At 37.0% G+C, this 22,809-nt stretch overlaps 1 protein-coding gene across 1 annotated transcript in view; it reads left to right on the top strand.

The window, feature by feature from the left end:
• The first annotated feature begins 8,280 nt into the window (after positions 1-8,280).
• PDE1A (phosphodiesterase 1A) overlaps positions 8,281-22,809 on the top strand; it is a 183,917-nt gene continuing 169,388 nt past the window's right edge. Inside the window, exons 1-2 of the mRNA XM_071562123.1 lie at positions 8,281-8,342; positions 17,054-17,227. Coding sequence (XP_071418224.1) covers positions 17,090-17,227 — 138 coding nt within the window. The 5' untranslated portion in view covers positions 8,281-8,342; positions 17,054-17,089. The remainder of the gene's footprint in view (positions 8,343-17,053; positions 17,228-22,809) is intronic.

Raw genomic sequence — 22,809 nt, 5'->3', positions numbered from 1 at the left:
CTTACTGCTTGAATCTGAGGTTGAATAAACAGCCTTAATGCTTCACATTTGGTAGGTTGATTCCCAAGTCCTTTAAGGTAAAAAGTTAAATATTTGTTTAACACAAGGTGAGACAATAGTCCTGACACAATGGTAATGGCTGGAAAATCACATTTCAGGTGGTCAGGAACTATCCGGGTCCTTGAAGAGGAAGGAAAACCTGTCTGAAATCTCTTCGCCACTTCTTCATATTTGAGCATGTTCTGTTTCGTTGTGTTATTACAAAACACCAGAAGCAAATATTTGAACACAGGTGATAATGCAGTTGTTATTCTCCAAGGACTTTGCCAGCTCCTTTGTAAGGAAGTTAGGCTGTTCTTGTGTACGTTCTGTTTCTCATTATTTTATGCAAAAAATGCAACATCTTTTATGAAAACACTAAATGAGTGCTTAGGGTCACCTGTCCCTCTTAGCCTGGTAGTGAAATAAACTTTTGATAAATATGACCAATATCATATTTCTATGTCCCTTTGTGGATCTCAAGCCAGAAAGACTTGGAATGAGAGATTGAAATGAGTCCAATAGTTGTAAAAGGAAAAATTACCTGGAATTTTCTCATCAAGGTTGCTGTGTTTAACACCATTATTTAACACTATTATTAGAGGTGTTTCTTCCCATCAGACCTTGCATACTGCATTTTTTAAATTAGCCTCCACAAGGAAATGAGGAACTAATTAATTGGAATTTAAGCTTCAGATTTGCAATTGTGGCAACAGAGAAATTCCATCTTCTAAAGAAGTGGATGGAGAGAACTGTAGTAGGGCTCTTCTTTCAAGAATGAAAGTGAATAATTCAGTCAGGATTATATTTCTCTTAACAAAGTTCTTATTCTGGCTGAAAATCTCTGTATTTTTTTCACACATGATGAATAAAGACATTTAAAACAATGGAGAGTTGACTTGAACTTTACTCAAATATTTCAAGTATTTAGCATGGAAACCACTGGTTTGGATTTGTCCCTATGAAAGAAAGGAAAGAGAAGGCTCAGGAATATGGTTGGATCACTGATAATAATACTAACACTTTTTTGACTTCAATCATTATTTATTAAATGTAGGGTAGAAGCAATACTTGTACCTCAAATGTTGATAGTTTTTTCCCAAGCAGAATAATTTTATGGTTGACAATATTTAATCTCTTATTTTTTATTCTCATACACAAATTTCCTGTTATGTGTTGATGCTGACAGCCTGGTACCGTGAGGGGTTTGTTCTCACATAATGAAACCCATTACCTTATTGTGGTGCTATGCCTTCAGAGGGACCAGTAGATACAAACACGACTTTTCTGCATATGTTCCAATGAAAGAAGAGAAAAATGACATGTAACAATGCTGGTGTTCCTTGGGAAGTAATTTGGCCTCGTTAGAATATATGCAGTGCTACTTAGTGCCACAGATCAGCAAAAACTCTCATATGAATTTTCTTCAGGTACTGTGAATGCGTCTTCCATAGCTGAATTTATTTAGTGCTAATACTTGTATCAGGAATTGCATAAGGTATTCTGGCAAATATTGTCAGTTTTTTGGTGTATTAGGTCATACTGGAATACTGGTCAAACTGATTTCTGTGGCTGTGACAAGTAGTAATGGGGAGATTTTGGCTGTGGAATTATGAAAATCCATGCCATTCTGATAGTAGGGTAACTGTACCGTGACCGGAAGGACATACCAATGTATAGAGTAACCACAGCTGAGGTTTAAATTCTGGTCCAGTGGTACCTAGCAAACCCTGATTTCCTAATGCTTTTAATTGCCATAGAAGCTACATCTTCAACTTCGAGTGAAAGTATAGATCAAGTGAACCCTGTTCTGCTAAAGCTGCAGAATAACACACTGTCAGAGATGCTGCTGTAGTTGGTCAGTTGGAAATCTGGAATTTTTGGACTGTAAGAGTTAAGAAAAAAACCCTTACAGCTGTGTCTGACTAAGCTACTTATAACATTAGTAAGTAAATATATACGGTAGGGCTGATGGGCCCTTGACTAACCTTGAACTGTCAGATGTCAGGCCAGAGGAGCAATGGGTGACTGTGAGCTTTGTATTTTTGGATGTCAGCTTGAAGCTGATTTATAGTAGCTTTCGAGTCTCAGAGCAAACTGCTTAGGGCTTCAAGGACTGGATTGTGTGCTTTGGACTTTTCAGAATGTACACAGGCAGCTCAGAGAGGCTTTCATTGTGGAAAATGGGAGGTCAAATTAAGGGATTTGAAATTCACTATAAATCCACACTCTCAAGTTAGTCTTTCTGCTTTTTGAAATTTCTGCTTCTGAAAAATGAAGTGCATAATCATGAAATTTGGCAAGCACCAGTGAAGATGAGTAGCTGTTGCTTTCTTGCTGCCTTGATTTTCCACTGTTGTTGCAGTAGTTAAGATGTGCAAGGTTACAGATTTCTGTTGTTGCTCACGAGTCTTTAATGAGCGTTTTGGTTTTGGAGGCACAATACCTAGGTTTATTTAGCTAAGAAGTTCCCTGCAGCATAGCAGACATGACTAAATCTTTTCAATCTCCTGTATTTTTAATCTCTACCTCTTACAGGTGTGTCAAAGTTAGAACATGAGCTTTGTTTGGATAAGGCTAGTTAACATCTGTGCTTGCTTAGTAACTAGATGGAGATGGAAGTTATAGTCTAGACACCGTTCCTTTGTGACAGACTAAGGGGATTAGCTAGAGGGTGAAGCTGTGTGTTGCTTCTGCCTCCATCACTCTGTATGCTCCCTGTTTTGTGACAGACAGCGAAGCCCAGTGAGCAGTAGTGGCTCATGGTGTTCACTACGTGGCAGTCCCAAATTTCATATATGCTTTCCTCCCATCTGGTAAGTGGATGAGTCATTTATGACTCAATTTTCTCCACTCAGCTTAAGAATAATTCCTAGTGACTCACATAGAATGTTTTCAGGGACTCTTGCTGTTCGAGAGTACTTGATCTCTACTGCTCTCATCTCATCTCCCCCATACTGGGGACTGTGGCTTAACTTCCAAAGCAAAATACCCGGAGCTCAGGATTGATGCAATTGCTGCTTTAGTGAGACTTTTCTGATTTAAGTAGACCTTTAGTTTTGTCTACAGTACTGTCACTTTGTGAGATGGAGATCAGCCTCATGGATTGAATGAACTTGATAGTGTAGGTAAAGCCCAGATACCAAGCCTCCTGAAAGTGCTTGTGGCACACACAGTGCTCCTGCAGGACATGGTGATGCAGGGACAGGACCTTCCCTTTCTGGTGGCTGTGTCTGCCATTGTCAGTGACTGAGCATGCTCATGGCTGTCTAACCCAGAGCCTCAGCATGGGGACAGGCTTACCTTCAGCTGGAGGACATGCAGTAGGAACAATTAGGGTTACCAGTTTGTTATTCCTTCCCTGAGCACAATGAATAGATAGAGTTGGCCTGACCTCTTGTACTAGATCTGTTTTAATTCTGGACATGTCTTTATATGTTGGCTCTGTGTTTGAAGTGCAGGTTCAGTACGAACCCTGGTTGTGGATGCCTGTGCTCTAACCCAAGTGTGCAGCAACAACCTGCATTTGTGCAGTGAGCTTAAGTTACTCTTGAAGTTGCTAGTGGAGTCTACAGGTGATAAAGAAAAGTTAAAAGGATGGCAGAGAATTTTTGGTGGACTTATCTTCATATATATATATGCACATTCTTGATGTATCACAGCTAAAAATGTATGTAAATGTACACTTCCCATAGAGAAAAATGCAGATAGTACATCCAGGAGATGCAAATAGCAACTCATGTCTCTTACAGTTTTTCCAGCCATATGGCCAGTCTTATAGATGTGCCCCTTATGTAAGGAGGCCTAGTTCTACACTTCAGTGCTGTGTGACAGTTTACTGCAAAGGGAGTTTAAGGAACCACGACTTGAAAGAAATGTCAGGTCTCTTCCATATTTTAACTTTTTATTTTCTAATAATTCCATTAATATCAAAGTTTCTACACTTAAAACTGAATCTTTGTTCTATAACTCCTTTTACTTATCTTTCCATTTAATTAGAACTAAATAGCTGTTTCTCCTCAGCTCATTCTTTTGTCCCTAAAGCAATGTCTTGTATGTCCTCACTAATTACTAAAATCACATCTCAATAGCATCCATTCCTGATGGCTCTGTGATCGGTTAAGGATTCACCACCAGAAATACCATTTGCTTCACCATCTATATCTGAAATTAAATACCTCATAGAAATGTAATTTTCTGTTTGACTTTGTCCTTTGTCAGCAGGTATTTTCTAACTGGATTTAAAGATCATGTAGCTATTGCTCTCAAACTTAAATGAATACTTGGCTTCAGTTTTTATTAAGAATGCAAAGGCAAAAAAGGATGGTTGACAGAAATAACTGCCTGAAAATGAGGATTTCTACATCTGGAGGGAAATCCAAAACATTTTAATATGATCACCTGAAAGGGATAAAATTATTTCCTCTGCGGATACCTAATAGCCATGGAATGTGAAAGGTTTTTTAAAAAATTTATTTGATCTGTTGATGTTTAAAATAACTGAACTTGAAGAAAGGGAGTGAAACAGACAGAGTGCAGACCCCTTTGTTATCAAAACAATAATGAAAAATCCTCCTAAGCACATTGTTGAAATACAGAATAATTAAGCAATCACATTTGGGGACAAGCAGTTATGGAAAAGAGAGACAAAAATGGGCCAAGGCCAAGTAAAAGCAGTGAGGGTAGCAAGGTTACTGGGTAGTAATCCCAAACATCAACCTACAACCTGGTCTTGCACTTTGGTCTTACTAATAGGCATTGCACAAAAGGTAGGAATGTACTGTTTTCAGTTTATTCATGCCACAAAGTCAGGAGGTACAAAAGAGTGAGGGTGATCATAAGCATACTGCATGAAAGCAATTTCATGACCTTAGGAGACAAAATAATAGCAATAGGAAATTTACTATTGGGAAAGATAAGGTTATGCTTCTATGGGTAGACATTTCTGTTAGAACCTGGAGGCCCATGAGTTGGGAGGGGTGAGCAGATCAGGACTGTTAGTTGAGTGGGAGGCACAAGAAATAAAATCTCGAAAAAGCAAACGTTCCCAGGAGTATATTGGCTGAGGTCATTGCAGTCAAGATGAGTACCCAAAAAATGGGTTCAGTGTTGTTGGGGAAGGGGCTGGTTAATCTTTATGTGCTTCAGCACCCTGAGGCCTTGCTTGTCAGAGAAAAAAGAGTATGCAAACTATAATGTTTAAATTCAGCATGCTAAACAATGTATATGTGTTACATGCTTCTGTGGCTGTCATTCAGTACCTTCAGTGTGTGTAGAAGGGGTTTTTGCATCCCTGGAGATAATGCTGCTTGTTGCAGATTTTATAGCTTGAAAAAGACTGTTCTCTAAAATGCAATTTTCCAACTAAGTACTTCAATTTGTCTACCACTAACAGAACTACATTTCATTGTAGGCTTTAATGGAGTCAGGAAGGAACCCAAGAATATCCATGTTGATGTCTAGCATTTTGCAGATGCCTTTGGAAAATCTGGTTTGCAGAACTGATCAAGAATAGCTACTTCCCTTGTGAAGTGATAAGAGAAAAAGGTCTCTGAACTATGTAATTTTACTGTTATTTATTGTCATTTTACTTAAGTTGGAGGAAAAGGTAGGAGAAGACAGTTAATATCACACATACTGCATGTGATTCTATATTCTTCACTTATATTTTCAATAGCACAAGATGCCAAGTAAAAGCACATCTTTAATGTAAATGTTTGGAGAGTCTCCAGTAACAGGCTATGCCAATGGATCCTCCTGTATTAATTTTTGAACTCTAAACAAAACATAATAGATGTTTAGATTCAGTGTTGGTTTAACTTGAAAAGATTTATTACATGAATTTCTTTCATTTGCTTTGCCTGAATAAATGATGCTATAAAGAAATGGGGCTAGAACTCTCATCATTTTTACATTTCAGCAGGTTTTGTCATCAGTGAAACGTGTATAGATTTACATGACTCACATCATAACTAGTAAAACTAATGAAATACAAACTACAAGTAGTAACTGAAATGTTAACATGCTGGGCACCTCTGTGGCCTGTCAGTCCCACTTGCACTAAAACAAATCCTCTTTCCTGTCACTGATTCATTTGTTATTTTGCAATTGTACTGACCCTCTGCTTCTCCAGCAAATTAAGGAACTTCCCATATGGTTCCTTACCGTTTGTTGAAGTCTGACTTTACAAGTTAATTGGTATTTATACTTTGGATCATTTTCTGGCTCAAAAGAATTTTCTGAGCCTTGTTTATTTTATTTTCCTGCTTAAAGGGAAAATTAGCTGAAGTTCTTCTTTCATATGAACTTAATGCTGGTAGATAACTCTCCAATAGACAGTAATTGTGAAAAGAAAGAGTTGAGATGGGACTGAGCTAGAATATCATGAATGGCATCCAGGATCTGTAACCTGAAATAGCTTTTATCTTAGATAACACTTAGTATTACATTAATGATTACTTTCTCCATGTCTGCTGTTGTATTTCAAATATTGCAACAGAAAATGTCCCATAAATTGCCACTTTCCACTAAGAAATCTGGAGGTTTATCAGGCAAAATCCTCCTGTTAGAGAGCTCCAGCTGTTCAGGCAGGGACATCTGAGCTTTGCCATGGGTATTTTGGGTAAAATCAACACAAGTAATGTTGCAGGAGTATTAGGAGTAACTTGCAGCAGTGGAGAGCTAAAGCCCTCAAGGGGTTGAGGACAGAAGGCGTCTAATATGTGAGAGTTACACCTAGTCCAGGAGATAGTTCTTAAAACTGCTGTAACTGTTCGAATTTTCACTTTGAAGAGTTAGGCAGATGCATCTGCTGTTGTCTTCACTTGGTACTTGTGTGCTCACCTCTGCAGAAGGGTAGTGCTAGCATCTTTCAGGGTATAAACCACTCACTTTTTTTAGTTGTATTAGGCTCAAAGAAATCCTGCCATGTTTAATGAGAAGTGTCAAAACAAGTTTCTGTGTGATAGTTTGACCTGATGTTTCTTGCAGCAGTTTAAAGTCATTTGCATGCCTGAAAACTATTAAAAAACCCCGATAAAACCCCAAACTATCTTCATGCAGTTTAATTCAGTCTTTTGCACTGTATATTTAAAGTAATTATTTTTCCAGTCATCTCTGTGATGTTACCTGTTCTCTGTTTCCTTTGACAATTAGCAATAAACTGGGTGTTGTCAGAGGGGATTTCCTTCTGCATGTAGAGGAACACTTCTCCAAGGTATTAGTAGTGTCTCTGTCCTCCTTCCAAACCTATGAGCATATACTCAACTCACTACAGAGAAGACAGATGGAACAGTAAATCTGTGGATAATAATTTGTAGTTCACTGATTAGTCCTTGCTTTAGATGTTGTGTTTGAATTTATGGCTCCATTGCACCAAAAAAAAAGGATGAAGGTATTTTTCCCTCCGTGTAGCAGCACATGGCAGGCAGCAGCAGCAGCGACTTTGACTTGTCCACCCTCCTCTGGCAAGGCACTTCCCTCCTTTGCAGAAACCATCCCTGTGAGAGATAAAGCACTTATTTCTGTAACCTGCTTAGTGTTTGTGATAGCCAAAGTGCAGGGCAGTTCTGCAGATGACTTGCACTCTTCAAACTATGTAAAATATTTTCTTCATCAGGAAAGTTGCCAAGATGAGTTTTGCATAGACTGCTGCAGGCCAAATTAAAATTATTTTAGGGATAGGAACTGAAAGTGTTATAAAATAATATTTTTCAAAATTTTTGTTTTACAAATTTTTAAAAAATTCGGCAATATATTTTTTCAACTAACTAACTGTTATTAAGAATTACACATCCTACATTTAAAAAGCCTATTAAATCAGATTGAATTTTGCGAAAGATCAATGTAAACCATTGTTGTATTCTTTTTTTAACTCTGTATTATAATTTTAAAATATTTTTATAACAGAGACAGCTTGTTTTCACACTGCTTTCCTGAATGTGCTTTTTCTGATGCACCTAGTTAGATGACTCCAGATGACATGAGCTTCACTACACTTGAGCAGCTTCAGCAGTGATGGCATCGTGTTGCCCAACAGCTTCAGAACAGTTCCTCCACTTGGGCTGAGTTGCCATAGTAATATCTGCCCACCAGTGGTGGACTGGCTTGAGAAGTTACAATAAAAACAACTGTCAGACTAACGTAATGACAGATACATTAGCCACAGCAACAGCAAGAAACTGGAAATTATTTCTGTCAGAAACATAAATGAAGCTTAATCTCATTTAGGGTCTTCCCTAGTTACATGTCTTTTTTGGAAAGTCCAACCTTCGACTGCTGTATTTGACAAATACAACACAGAGGTACCTTTTGTCTATAACACCACTGTCTTCTCTTGGTTAGAGTCAACCAAATTTGCACCTTACATTTGTGCTTTATACTGTGGAATATTTCAATGCTGGACATTTAATATGAGAATCAAATACTTGTCTCATGAACACTGCTCAGGGAGGACCAGTTTAAATACTGTGTTTCTGCACCACCCTTCTTTCCCCCTCCTTTTATTATGGACCCATGCTTTATTTTCTTTCTTCATCCTGCTGCAAATATTTATATAATCTCATTTTCCTTTTTCAGAAGCTCAGATATTTGGAGAAGACAAAGGAGAGAGAGAATGTTTGTGGATATGATTTTAAATTATCTTTTTTGTTTTAAAATGTCTCTGAATTCTGAATACTTTTGAGTCTTCCCACTTCTTCAGTGTGTTTCAGATACTTTAATGTATATACATACTAAAGTTGCAAGGTTGAGATTTTACAGCCCTGGAAAACTAATGTAGCAGCTTTAGCCCAGCAGTAATTATTAGCTTGTCTGTTTAGCTTCACTGCCCTATTCAGACAGACAGAAAAAACCCCAAATACTGTCTGCAAAAGATACTGGAGCCTCTCTTTGGATGCATGTTTCCAGATTTGTTTTGTTTAACTTAATAGATTGAGAACACAGTTTCCCCTCTGGTATTTGATTTATCTGTTTAGCTTTCCTGGATTAAAATTCAATTTAGTCAAATACTTGGATAAAATGATGCTTTAATTTGGTCTTCCTGACAGGGATTTTTCCTCCCTGAAGCAGCAACTGATTGCTTTTCTTAGTGTGCTCTGTAACTGTGGTCAAGTGCTTACTGACCTACGTTTCTGTCTTGCACCACAGTGTTAAAATCCCCATTTAGCAAGTATCATATTGTCCCATCCCACTCTGCCTCAAGTGTCCAAAATTAAATGTGACCAGAGTGGGACCCTGTTTAAACAGACACAGTGTGGAACGTTAACTGCTTGCTGATGATGTGTTTGCTTAGCAATTTGCAGGCTATCATTCGGATTAATAAAAAAAATCTCTGTATCTATGGAAACAAAGTGTGGAAAATAGCTTTTACGTCTGTGAGGAATGATCAAGGAAAATGATTAGCTGGTCTTAAAAATGATAGCAGCTGTCTTCAGAGCAAAACTCAGGGCGGTGCTGGTCTGAAGAGGATTGTAGCAATGAGATATGTGGAATCCTAACATTTTAACTGTATTCCAATTAAGCATTCTTTTTAGCAAATAAAAGAATGTATAATTGGAATACAGTTAAATTATATTTGTGTAAACCACTGCATCTCTCTCTTTTTTTTTTTTTTTGTGATGATGATGATGATGATGCTCTTGTGAATTGCCATGTCTTAATTAAGGAGATGTCCCACAGAAGACTTAAATCATATATATTATTAATGAATTGCCTCTAGATTAGCTGTAAAAAGAAAATAAAATTTTTACATGTGGATAATATACAGTATTTGGACCAAATTTACCACTGATTTTGCTCTCTCGGAGAGCCTCTATGTGGAATTTCTTTCCCATTTTACTTTTCCAGCTAAAAGTGCTAGCTAACAAATGGCAATTGTAGGAATGCTCCTGGCATTAAAAGTTCTAGTCTTTAAGGTGTTTTTTTCCCTCAGCTTTACTGACTCCTACAAGTTACTGTTTGATGTGTTCAAAGCATCCATTTTCATGTGCCATTGTTACAGCAAACACAGGAAACTTCTGCATTCTTTTAATGGCAAATGAAAATGAGTGACTGAGTTTAATTCACCTCTGATCCTGTAGATGGACAGAGAAGGTCATAACCTTCCTCAGTTATGACACTTCCACTCACATTGCAAATGTGTCTTGGAGAACATGAACTCGATCTCGTTTGGGTGAAGGTAAATCGGGTTTGCTCCAGGAATGCACACTGCTTTCCACCCACTAAATGGTGGCTGTCCCAAGGGAATAGAGCAGAGCTGCTCTGGAGTAAATCCCCCTGACACACAGGGAGAGGAGGCATCGTGCCCTCTGCTCTATAGACTTACTGCTGTTGCAATCTATTGAGGTAATTAACTGAGCTGTGAGTAGACTGGAGGAAAAATCCATGACTCCCAGGAGAATAGCTCTGAACAGGGCATTTTTCCTTAGAAAAAAGAAAGGAGCCAAGGAAGCAAGTAGATTTTACATTTCATTATCTTCACTGTGTTATTAAGAATATTTGTTAGCAAAGGGAATGAAGAAAATGTAACAATATTCAAATTTGTTAGTAATATATTAGTATAACATCTTACAATTCAGGTCCTTTATGGTAACAAGAGCAGAAGGGAACAGAGTTTTACCAAGGTTGTGGTGTTTTTTTTGTTTGTTTTGTTTTTTTTTTCCCCCCAGTGAAATACGTTTCTCTAGGGCCAGTGAAAGTATCTGAGTATGATGCAAGTGTGGTAGCAGAGCCCTCCATGCTCCTTGTGAAACCAGCTGGAGAGAGGCTGCAGGAGCTCTTCTGTGACCGTGTCCCTTTTAGACCGATTGCAAAATTTGGTTTTCATTTACAACTCATGCTTCTTGCCTGTACTCTGTGCTCTAGGGGAAAAGAAACTTCTAGAAGTAAAATACCACTGGTGAGAGTCAACCTTGGGAGCTCTTACTTGGGTCCATCTTGTAAACAGAATCTGAATGTTTATTTAGGGTTTTGTGGTCCTTAATTTGACCTGGCCTAGACCTGTTTGGAAGAAAATGTGACATAACACAGAAAACTAAAATAAATGAAAAGACATACAAAAATAAACATTTAATGTATGTCTCAAGATATATTTAAGATATAATGCAATATAATTGAAACATTAATTGCCAAAAGAGAAATACCTGAACCTTTGCATGTTTTAGTACTTTTTAAAGTCCCATGGAAGGCATAAAACTTCAGGTATTTTAAAACTGCTATTATTGCATTGATGGAGTGTGAATGTTTATTTGCTTGAAAAGAAACTGAGCTTAGTTAGGAATCCAAGTTTATTGCAATAGTTCTTGCTGAATTTACACCTTTTCACTTATGTCAAAGGAACTGTTTACACAGATTAAAATATTTTTGCAGTGTAGTATTATTTTAGAATTTATGGGCAGCTGAGTTTGGAAAACATTCGTGTAGAGGCAGTACAGAGTGATATAACATCATCTGCAGAAGTCTTTGTGAAGGATACAATGCTTTATCCAGCCATAAGAAGCAAAGTGCTCCTTAGTGGATGGTACAGCAGAATTTTTCTTGAGAAAGACTTTTTGTTTTGTTTCCATTCACTTCCAGATATGATGAGAGTTTGCAGGAGTGTTTCCAGATCACCCTTGAGGTATACCATGTGTGCAGTTTGGGAAGCTGAATGTCTACGAATGTCTGGATTTTCCAGACAATATTGGGTTGGTTTCACAGTGGAATTCTATTGGAGGGACACAAATTGAATTACAACAAGGGATACAGAAACTTGGAAAAACTTGGTGAACAATTCTACCGTAGAGAGTATTTAGATTTCTAGCACTGTGAATTTAAACAACTCCAACACACAGCTCCCCAAAGCAACCAAGAAACAAACCATGCCCCCCCCCAAAAAAAAAAAATCCCACCACCCAAGAAACTGAAAAACATCAACACCCTCTCCAGATGTAATACAGAGCAGATAGTTGCAAAAATGCTCTTTTGTTGTTGTTGTTTTGGCATCCTGCTTTCCCCTCTCCCTATTTAAGAAACATGTCAAGGAATAAATGAAAATAACTATTACACCTTATTATGGCAAGGGGCACATGCTTTGCCTTTGCTTACCAAAGAGGAGTCTGGGGCATGGGGAGACTGAGCAAATTAGGCAAGGTCACACAGGCAGTGTGTGACAAAGATGGATCATCCTCCAGAAGCTAAGGCTGGTGTTCTTACAGCAACACTTTATTCCATTGTGCCCATCACTGACAAATGTCTTTGAGAAGATAGTGTCACTGTAACATGTAAAAATTGAAATGATGAGGTATTTGAGCAGACTCTTAAAAATGCTCCTGATAAGTTAATGGTGTTTCTGTAACAAATTTTGGTCAGAGATGAGAGTATTACTAAGTTCTGGGAAAAGTTACATTCTTACTGTATAAACAAAACCAACTACAAATGAAATAGTCCTTTATTTTAAATCTAGCAGATATGAACGATTTACTGCAGTATAATATAATATAATATAATATAATATAATATAATATAATATAATATAATATAATATAATATAATATAATATAATATAATAATAATATATAATTATTCCTTTCAGAAAAATGAATCACAGCAATTCCAAGTTCAGGTCTCTGTATCAGGGAATATAAAGGAAATTTTATAAAAAAAAAGTCAGAACATACTCTTAGGGCATCACATCTATTTGACAAATTATTTCACAATTTCTTAACTCTGTGTATGAATCTATATCTGAATTACAATGGTTTATAATTGTATAGTTATTGTGACAATTGTAAATTGTGCTGAATCTTCATCTGCCAAAGCCATTCTTCAAGAAAGAAACTTTTTCATTAAAAAAACCCCCAAACAATTTAGTCATGTTAGCTCTTTTTCACAGTGTTGCTCTAAGGGTGAACTCTCCTTCATTTGAACCTTCAGTATATCTCCTTTTGTTTTCAGGTAATTCAGACCAAACTATAATATGTGACATGTTTTATTTAAATATTAATAATAACTCTGTAAAGTTAATAAATCTTTTAATTTGGAAAGGAGAACACTGCAATTCTTTCAAAAAAGCATCTTTTTATCAAGATACAGGAATCTAAGAATAAGGAATTTTAGAACTTGGAATTTTATTTGAATGGCTAGTGTCTGTGGAGACACAGGAGGGTTACACAATCACAGTTTTCTTACAAAATCATTTGACTTGAGTATTACAAAAAGTTATTAAAAATCAAGAGGAATACTCTTTCATGTTCTCTCAAATATGAGTAGATACAGAAATTCTTTTACATTTTCCTCAGAGGCTTAACATCCATACAGTTATCCTAACAGCCAGTTTCTCTGTACCAGAAGGAATTCTTAGTGAAGTATAAGAGAAGCTTGAGTGGGTATGTGATAAAATCAGTCATCTGAGATTAATAAATATTCTCATTTTAAACTATATATCACAATTAAAAATGTACTTAAAAAGAATGGACTTAAGTAGAACATGCCCTGTCTACAACATAACAAACCCCAGAAAAATCACGTTTTTGCTGATTACAAGTAGTCTTTGTAGGGGTGACTGAGTGCAAGCAATTTGTAACAGAGGCTTTGGGTTTGTATTTGCAAAACCCAGGAATTGGACTTGATGATCCTTGTGAGTTCCTTCCAACTCAGGATATTCTATGATTCTAAGGTTGCATCTTGCACTGATTTTAATAGCTGATCATGCAGAAAGCAATGCATACTCAAACCTCAGAACGCTGGTGCCCTGTTATGTGAATGTCCTTTAAAATGTATTTCCTGTCAGATTGTATTTCTTGCACAGTTCTAAAATGTTGCCACACTACTTTTGCTAGTAGAAAAAAATATCTAGTGGTTTGTTTGGAAGAGAAGTTCATCTCCCAGAATCACAGAATATTCAAGTTGAAAGGGACCCTCAAGGATTGTTGCGTCCGACTCCTGGCCCTGCACAGGACCATCCTCAAGAATCACACCATGGGCCTGAGACTGCTGTCCAAATGCTCAGACAGGCTTGGTGCTGTGACCACTGCCCTGGGGAGCCTGTTCAGTGCCCAATCACCCTCTGGGGGAAGAAAGAACCTTTTTCTAATATCCTCCCCTGACACAACTTAGCTTTCCTTTACAGTTTTATTGTTATAGCAGGGAGAGGGTAAGTGTCAGTTGATGTCACATTTCTGTATAGTTTGTATAAAGAAAATAGCACATGGATGATTTCCTGTCCCTGCAGATGCATCAGTTTGTTCACTTCTCAATGGTCAAGTGAATATTAAATTTCTGCTCTCATTAAACCTCAACACTGCATTTGTGTTAATTAGTCAGAAGAACATTAGAACTTCAGCCTGCTCAGAGTGATGAGTACATCTACATTTAGTTGCAACTGCTGTGAAGTCTTTTAGGATTTTGGCCTGCACATTTGTCGAACTTCCATACTGTGTTTAAAGAAGAAAGAAACTTCTTTGAATTTTATCCCCTGGAATTTACTTCTTTTAAAAGCTACTTATTTTAAGCAAAATGAAGTGTTCCGACACGTCGATTATTAAATAGCCTGCACTGCAATAAGTGTGAGCAAATGTTATTCCCATCTGTGGTCTTCACTGAAGACTATATAAGGAAGAACTTACATCGAAGAACTTTCTGAATGTAATGCATTTGCTATTGAAAAAGCCAAGTTTCTGGGACTTTTTTATTGCAATATTGGTGCTTGGAGAACATGGAGACTGTATTCAGTCATGTAAATGAGGCTGCACATAAGGAAAGACTCACAACTCTGAAGTTAAAATGAACTTGGATATCAGCATTCCATTGCTAGAATGCATTTCATTTAGTAACTTTGAATCCTAAAGGTTGTTTTCTAGGATAAAGGTGCATTGAATATACTCCATGCTTTATTATAATTTCATTTTCAGGATTCTTCTCATCTGTGTTCCTTCCCAGTTTTAAATTCTAGGCGACAGAAAGATGATCTTTTTTATATATAAAAAAAGGTGACATATAGAACCCATTTTTAATGGTTTTCAGAAGCATAAAGCATCTTCAGAGACACCTAAAATCAGCAGCATTTAATTCTGCACAGTCAAAGGTTTAGCTAAGGACCCACGTTGCTATGGTTTGTACTTATGTCACATACTAATTATTTTTATCAATAGGAATTTTAAAAAAGCAGAATGTAGATCCTGCATATTTCATATAACAAAATTTTAAAAAATACTTTTGTGTTCTATACAAAGTGGAGAAACTCCCAAGTCAGCTCAGGTTCACTCCCTTGTACACTGTCTGTCCCAGAGCATCCACCCTCAAATGAGTGCTCTGTCTAAATATGCACCCATGGCTGTATGTCTGTGAAATTCTCACAGCTGTGCTGGAGTGCTTAATGATCACGGAGAATCAGGTTCATAAACTGCACAAGAAGGTCCTGACTTGTCACATTGAAAATAGAGCTCCTTTGGATTTAGGGATAAGTCCCAAACCAGCAACTCTGAAGAATTTCTGCTTTCTAATTTTGCAACATATTAATTAGATGATTACTAGTAATACCGGTAATATTATTAAAATGCTATTACAAAGCACAATCGCCCTGGCCCTCAGTGCCACAGCCCCTGCTGGCAGCTCCGTGGGCAGTGCCCTGGCACAGCCACTGCAGGGGAGACTGCTCTGGGGCTCAGCAGCTCAATGAACAGACTCTTGTCCATGCAGCCATCCTCAAATGCATAGTAATGGCTTCAAAGTATGCTCTGTCTTCAATACTTTGAAGTAGGACCACAAATGGCACTTTTTATTATTTTCTTTTCTAAAATTTGGTGTGTAATTAATGCAAATTTCCGAGATGTTTTATCAGTTAATTAAAAATCTAATATATATTTTTTTCAAATTTCTTGGCTTGGCACCAAATAACTGTTTTCTGTGTCATTAAGTCCTAAATGTTCTTATATGAGAAGGATAAAAATGAAATGAGTAGGAGGATCGAATGCAAAGATTTAATTTCTTTAAAGTGTTAGTCTTTTAAGTTCATTATTATTCTTCATGTTGTTCTTGCTTTTAAAAAAATGCCCAATCTGATTAGAAACTCATTATTTAGAAAGCACAAACTCTTCATTGAAGAGTTCTTTTTAGACTTAAACTCCATGTTTTTTAGGAGATTTTAAAAACAGGTTTGGGGTTTTTTTTCCAAGACAGTTTTTTGAGTAAAAAAAAATCTCTGTTAGCTTAGTGATGAGTGCTTTGGTTTTGTCTCCTGTTGTTTGTTTTTGTTGCTATTGTCTGTTTATTTTTGCTTTCTTTCTTTTCAACTGAAGCTTTCCAGCATGTCTGTAAATATTTTGTAGCATCCTTTGGGAAGCCATGGACTTACATGGATTTTGGATTAGGTCTACTTTTACTTACACTGAATTTGCAGCAAGAACGTAGAACATAAACCTTACAGAATTTTTTCTCTATTGTTTTTAGTGCATTACAAAAGATCTTTCTGGGCTGCTGTGTTCATACAAGTGGCTGAAACCTTGTACACAAAATGAAACAAAGAGCTGCTTTGGAGAACACAGAGAGATTATGAGAAACTTGAGATACTGCATACTTTTTAATTTTTTAGCAAAAATACTTTGTTTCATCCATCTGATACTTGCTATTCAAAGTATGCAGCAAGTAAGAAGAATCAGAAATGGTAGACTGAAAGGATTCTGCAGAACAAAATATTTGTTTCCTATAAAAGGCCACATTTCTTTAAAACTTAGCCCAGTGCAAAGCATAGTTTTGTTTGGGCAGCTCTCGGTGCCTTGGCCTGGAGTTAGGGTACTGTATAGGGCATTCAGCTGGCCATCACTACTTCTGCATTATTTTGGGCCAGAAACAGCCCTTTTATCACATGCTGTAAACTATTACATTTTCCTGAGCTTTATGTAAACTGTGGGATAGCAAGTATTTCACATTCATAAAGATTTGAATTAGAATAATAAGCTTTCACCTACAACGAGTATTATGAAAAGAGTTTAAAAGGATGTACTTGTACTAACTTCCTGTCCTGATCTGTGTCTTACAGATGCAGTAAATTACAGATGGGGTGAGTTTATCCGTAATGGCCTTGGTTACCTTCTCCATTTATGTCCTACCATTGTGTTCCCTGGGCAACTTCCCTGCCTTTCCTCATGGAAGAAAATGCTGCTCCACATGCCTTCAGCTGCCAAGAAATCCGTATTGGACAAACTTTGAGAAGGTGGGTGCTATCATCTTTTAAAATCCTTGCAACTCAAAATCCACAACTTTTAAAGAAAATCGATTGTTTCATGTCTGACATGGTTGGGCTTTGATGTCTGGAAAAAATAACTTGTAAGACAAGTTTCTGGAGTTCATTTGCATTCAGCAAAGACTATAATCCACTTTAAAATAAGTCTGATCAAGTAGGTCAGGCTTGCTTTTGAAACTCAGTCTCAACTATCATCTTCCCAACTTTCACGATTTCCTGAGGAAATCTAAAACCCTGTGTTTTATCTTCTTTTCTTTTTTTTCTTTTTAAAAAAATGCCCCCACAAAAGCCCCCCAAACAACCAAAAACCTCACCTCAAAAAGCAACCAACAGAGCCACAGAAAACCAGGCAAACAAAAAAACACATGTCATTACTGCTGTTGGTAAGGTAACACAGAATAAAAAATTATCAAAATAGAAGCCCAGAGCATTTAGGAATTCATTGTAATATGGGCAGGATTGCTTGTAGGTGGTAGTAATTGTGTGAGGCAATGTTGAGAGATGACTGTATTAGCTGAGTTGGTCGGGGCATGGTTCTAGTGACAGCATCCTGTGGGTTCAGTCCTGTGTGGGCCATTCACGTAAGAGCTGCACTCTGTGATCCCTGTGGGTCCCTTCCAGCTCAGAATATTCTGTGATTCCACACTGATTCTGTTAAAACCACAAAGCACTGTGTTTGCCTTCTTAGCCCTCCTTTTCACCATGTTCAGTAGCTTTGTTAACACAAAGCATATTCATACTCCACAAAGGGAATGTATCTATTATTGTACCTTTCAAATATTTTTTTTTCTAAAATAGCATTTTGTAGTATATAGTGAACTGTGTTATTCCTGCAAACTGAAATTTAATGTGAAGGTGTTTATTGATTAGCAATGTAAAACTAAGAAAACATGTAAATAGGTTTTTCACTGAGTACCTCCTGTTTTCAGTGGTCAGCTCGAAGGCTGTGGATGTGTTGAATAACCTGATGCTCTGAGTGAGAGTCAAAGTTTGGGGTTCTTTAACCTTTAATCTAAGGAGTAGGAAAGCATTTTGAAAAAAGTTCCTGGATATGGATTTCACCTCTTAAAGTTTTATTTTGAGGTGTATTCTTAAGCACTTACTCCTATGAGGGAAGGAGTTGAGGAACTGAAAAGGGTATGGAGAAGGATTTTAATATTATGTGCTTGGCACCTTTGTGGGTGTGTTTTTAAAAGCCGTAATTAAAAGAAAAAAGAGAAGATAATAGAGCATCTCAGTGTTTCATTGCAACTGAAAAGTATTTACCCTCTCAGATACTTACAAATAGATACCATAGGAACTATACAAATGCTCACTAATGGGGATTAATGAGATGTTATGTAAGTTGGTATTTAATTGATTTGGCTAAATATCAGTGTGTAGGAAGAAATGCAATTTTTTCATGCAAGTAATGATTTTTGCATATGCAAATACATGTGATTGGAGTTCTGTCAGTCTCCAGCAAATTCCAGTGTGGCCTTTTGTGAGATTATAGAAGCCTCTGCCAAGTGTACTTTCAGATAATTTTTGTGAGTGAATTTGGAATCTGAGATTTCCCAAGAAAGCTTCAACTTGAGCAATTTCCTGCCAATTTTGTGAAGTCAGTAAAAGGTAAAACTAAGTATACTTCGATATCTACCATAAAAAGCTATAGAATTGTTTTATATGGTAATACTTTTTTTGAAGACAGTTTTTTGGGTAAGAAGTCTCTGTGTCAGTGTGATCAGAGTGATGAATCTTCATTTTTCAATTGTCGCAAATTTAAATTCCTGCTGAATGTCATGAATGCCTATGGAAGCGATTTTTCCCCAGCTTCGATTTTCTTTTTCTCTGTTTTGTGCTTAGTCATGTCTTACATCTCTTTTCAGTAGTAAGTACATTTTCACCTTACTGTATCAAAAGTCAGCAAATTGTGATTAAAAAACATGTGCCTATCTGAAAAAAAAAATGCATTTAAGAGAACTCTAAAGTCTATACTGGTACTTAATTGGAAGGGCATAAATCCTGATAATAATAAGCAGCATCCAATAGAATGTTGTACCAGGCCAATGTAACATATATTTTGTCTATCCTTAATATTAAGAACTATTTACAGAAACCATGTTTGGTTTGGTTACTTTTTATTGTCATCAGTACATAACTTCAGTCAGATGGCTCTGAAGCTGCAGAAGGCATTACTTTTAGTAAAGCTTCACCAGAATTAAATTTGGAATTTGAATCAATGCCTGGGAATGATGTCAGCTATAGCAGATTAAATTTGCTAATGTCTCTTCATTTTAAATGTGTTTTTAAAACAAAGCAGATAATTCTTCCAGGCTTTTGCCTTTTAATGTTTTTAGCCTTTGTTTGGGCCTCATGAACCATTATATTTTGGATTATTACATATTAAATTTGGAATCTGTTTTGTAGTACCTTTGCACACAAAAACATGGATTTAGTAAACACATGTTTCAACAATAATTTGTAAGTAGTAAAGTGTTCAATATTTTATCAGTCTTTTGCATACCAGCATAATTGTTCTTTTATATTTTGGAAAAATGCCTAAAGGAAAAGGCAGAGAAATAACGAGGTGCAGTATTGTCTGTTACTTACCTTGGAAAATCAAACACACAAAAGAGTTCTTCAAGTCCTTTAATATTAAAGCCAGCACATAACATGTAGGAAAATAGTTAAATAATTAATCTTTCTGTTTCTGATAGTATTTTGTATTAGATATACCCGGCCAGAATTTTGTATTATTGTAAGCAGGTAAATTTGCTTTTGTTCTGTCTGGTGATATGCTTATGGTCTGACTCAAGCCCGAAGATTGTGAGCCTTTTAATTTGGATCCTATATCACTGTTATTTTTATACTTAATCTGCTAAAAATCTTAATAACATAAGTAAATAAATTGCATCCTGCAGCAATGAATTCTGCAGGTAAATTGTATTGTCTATATCCTGCTTCTGGAAACAATGTGAAGTGTTCAAATTTCAAGTACTTCTTTAAAAGAGCTTTCAGATAATTGGAAATGAAAAGTCCCAATTTACTGGAGTGCAAAGCACAGCTTTTCTCATACAGCTTTAGTGGCAGTACTTTGATATGTGTTAGAATCCTGGAGCCCCGGTTTTACCTGGAAGGGAAGGGAACTCTGGAGGTCCTGTAGTCAGACATGATCAAGGTACTTGGGGACTTGTTGAGCTGAGCCTTGGAGACACTCTGGGATGGCAATTCCACAGCCCTTCTGTGCAACATCTTCCGGTACTCAACTACTCTCATGATGAAAATAATTTTCAATATATTGGAATTTCTCATGATAATTTTCTCCCCCAAATGCCAGAATTTCTCATGTTTCTACTTGACTATTGTCTTAGCTTATAAAGGGGTGCCTTTGAGAAGTACCTCCCTGCATCTCCTCTCTATTCTTTGACTAAGTATTTGCAGCAGGGGAATAATAAGGACTCCTCTGTGCTTTCTCTACTTTGGGGTCCCCAGTTCCCTTGATATTTCATAGATGATAGACAGCAGCCTCACAAGGACCTTGTCTGGCTCCCTCAGCACCTTTGGATGCCTCTGAACTGGTCTCATGAATTTGCCTGTGTCCAGGTTGAAGTGATTCCTTCCCTTTATCCCTCTACAGCGTGTGCTGCTTCACTCCCATGGTGCCTGCTGGAGGCTTAGGGACTGGGAAGACTTCAGGACAAGTCATTCCATGGACAAATAAAGTGCTCTTTTCTATTATTTCTAAATGCCTCCCAAAGAAGACATTGGGAATCTTTACCATCCCTTCTTTTCCTCTTTTCCAGATCATATCTTCACCTATGTATGCACCCCTCTTTCACCAGCACTGGTAGCTATCTCCGTACTGGGAGAATTTCTTGGCTGAGACCAGTCAGATAAGGCAGGGGGAATAGGTTTCCTATTCTTGCAGAAAACCAGTTTGGCTGAGTTGCACCTATGTAGCTTTAGTCTCTGCTGTTCTGTGGGATATTGATACATGAGGATTCACTGGTGCATAATGCTGAAATAAAGAGGTACAAAGGAAGTCTTGATCCTATTGTTGCATCCTGCTTTTCCCAGACTTTTGCCTGTACAAAGGTTCTTTGTGTGATCTGACCTACTATTTTTTTAAACAAGTTTAGATACAGTGGTACTTTCTGATGTGAAAAATATCAAGCAGTATGTTGCTGATGCTAGAAAATGTTCACTAGGTTTCCTAATGTAATTAATGTAATTCATATTTTTAATATCAGAATTGATACATGACTAGTCTTTCTCTCTCTTAGAAAAACAGGAACCATGTTGGTCTGGCTTGTGAAGACAAGTGTAAGATGGAATTCATTTGCCATGTTTAGTTGTTATGCCTGTGCTCCTATGTTTTTGTCTTGTATACCTGTCACAGCACTTGGATAACTTAGATTTCTGCTTGTTGGTCTATTTTCCTTCTGTTTGCCTCATAGTTCAATATAACTTTCCACACCAACACAAGTTACAAAATTCAGAACATCGGGTACGAAGTTCTCATGTACCTTGTAGCTGCTTTTTTATACAAGGTGAGTATATATTAAAACAGTATTAGAAATTATGTTACCCACTACTGCTTAATTTCTCTTCATCAAGCCTTTCAAAAGACAGGTAAAGTTATATTAAAGGTGCATAAGGACTGTGTAAACCTGTGCTAATTTTAGCAACACTCTTGAGCAATCACCCTTTTTAGCCCCAAAAACACTTCAGAAATCATTAGTCACATAATTTAGTCACATTTTAACTGATTTCCAAATATGTCATAGAACATCTGAGTTCATGGTGAGGAAGTTTTACTCTGACCACACTGCTTACACAACACTTCAACGATATTTTAGATGTGCTTCTTCACCTAAAGAGGGAAATCTCTACTGTTGGATATATGCACAGAGGATGCTTTAATTCTCTGCTGCAACTCAAATTGTGACCCCTGCAGTGGTCTTGTTTTTTCCTGACGGAGAGGTGGCAGTTTAGCTCTGACTGTAAACTCTTCTCTAAAAAGTGGAAAGCAGGGTTTGTGAACCTCTTTACTTGTCAGTGGAATGTGAGAAGGAGTAGTACTTTACCCACCTGGGATGTGTGGGACAGTGTTGCTGCTCATTGTGTCTGTGTCACCAAACAGAGATGCCTCAGAGACCTGTCTTCTGAAATGTCATGAGAACTGCTAAGCTGCTTGCAATTGTCCCAGTGACAGTCTCACTCCTGAACTGTATAATTTTTAAATACCAATACTGTTGACAGAAAAGGAAAAGTTTGTAATTTTTTTACCTTTGTAATTTGAGAGGTTTAGGCTCCTTCCTATCCTAAATCAGCATTTTTTGCATAGAACTGCATTGTTTAGTTTCAATTACGTTCACTAGTAAACATCTATCGTCAAAGAATACAATTCAAACTTGTTAAATATATCTAATGTTTTTGCAAAGTAAATTTATTTCTCTATGAAACACAGTATTTCACAGAAAACTTAGTTGTGTAACTACAGAAAAGCAGTGGTTTCCAAAATTCTCTGAATAATGCACCAATGATTCAGATAGATTTTAAAGTCTATA

The sequence above is a fragment of the Pithys albifrons genome, chromosome 8 (genome assembly GCF_047495875.1).
Source record: "Pithys albifrons albifrons isolate INPA30051 chromosome 8, PitAlb_v1, whole genome shotgun sequence".
In the NCBI taxonomy this organism is placed as follows: domain Eukaryota; kingdom Metazoa; phylum Chordata; class Aves; order Passeriformes; family Thamnophilidae; genus Pithys; species Pithys albifrons.
The sequence above is the reverse complement of the archived record's forward strand: the minus strand, read 5'-3'. Positions and strand labels throughout refer to the sequence as shown.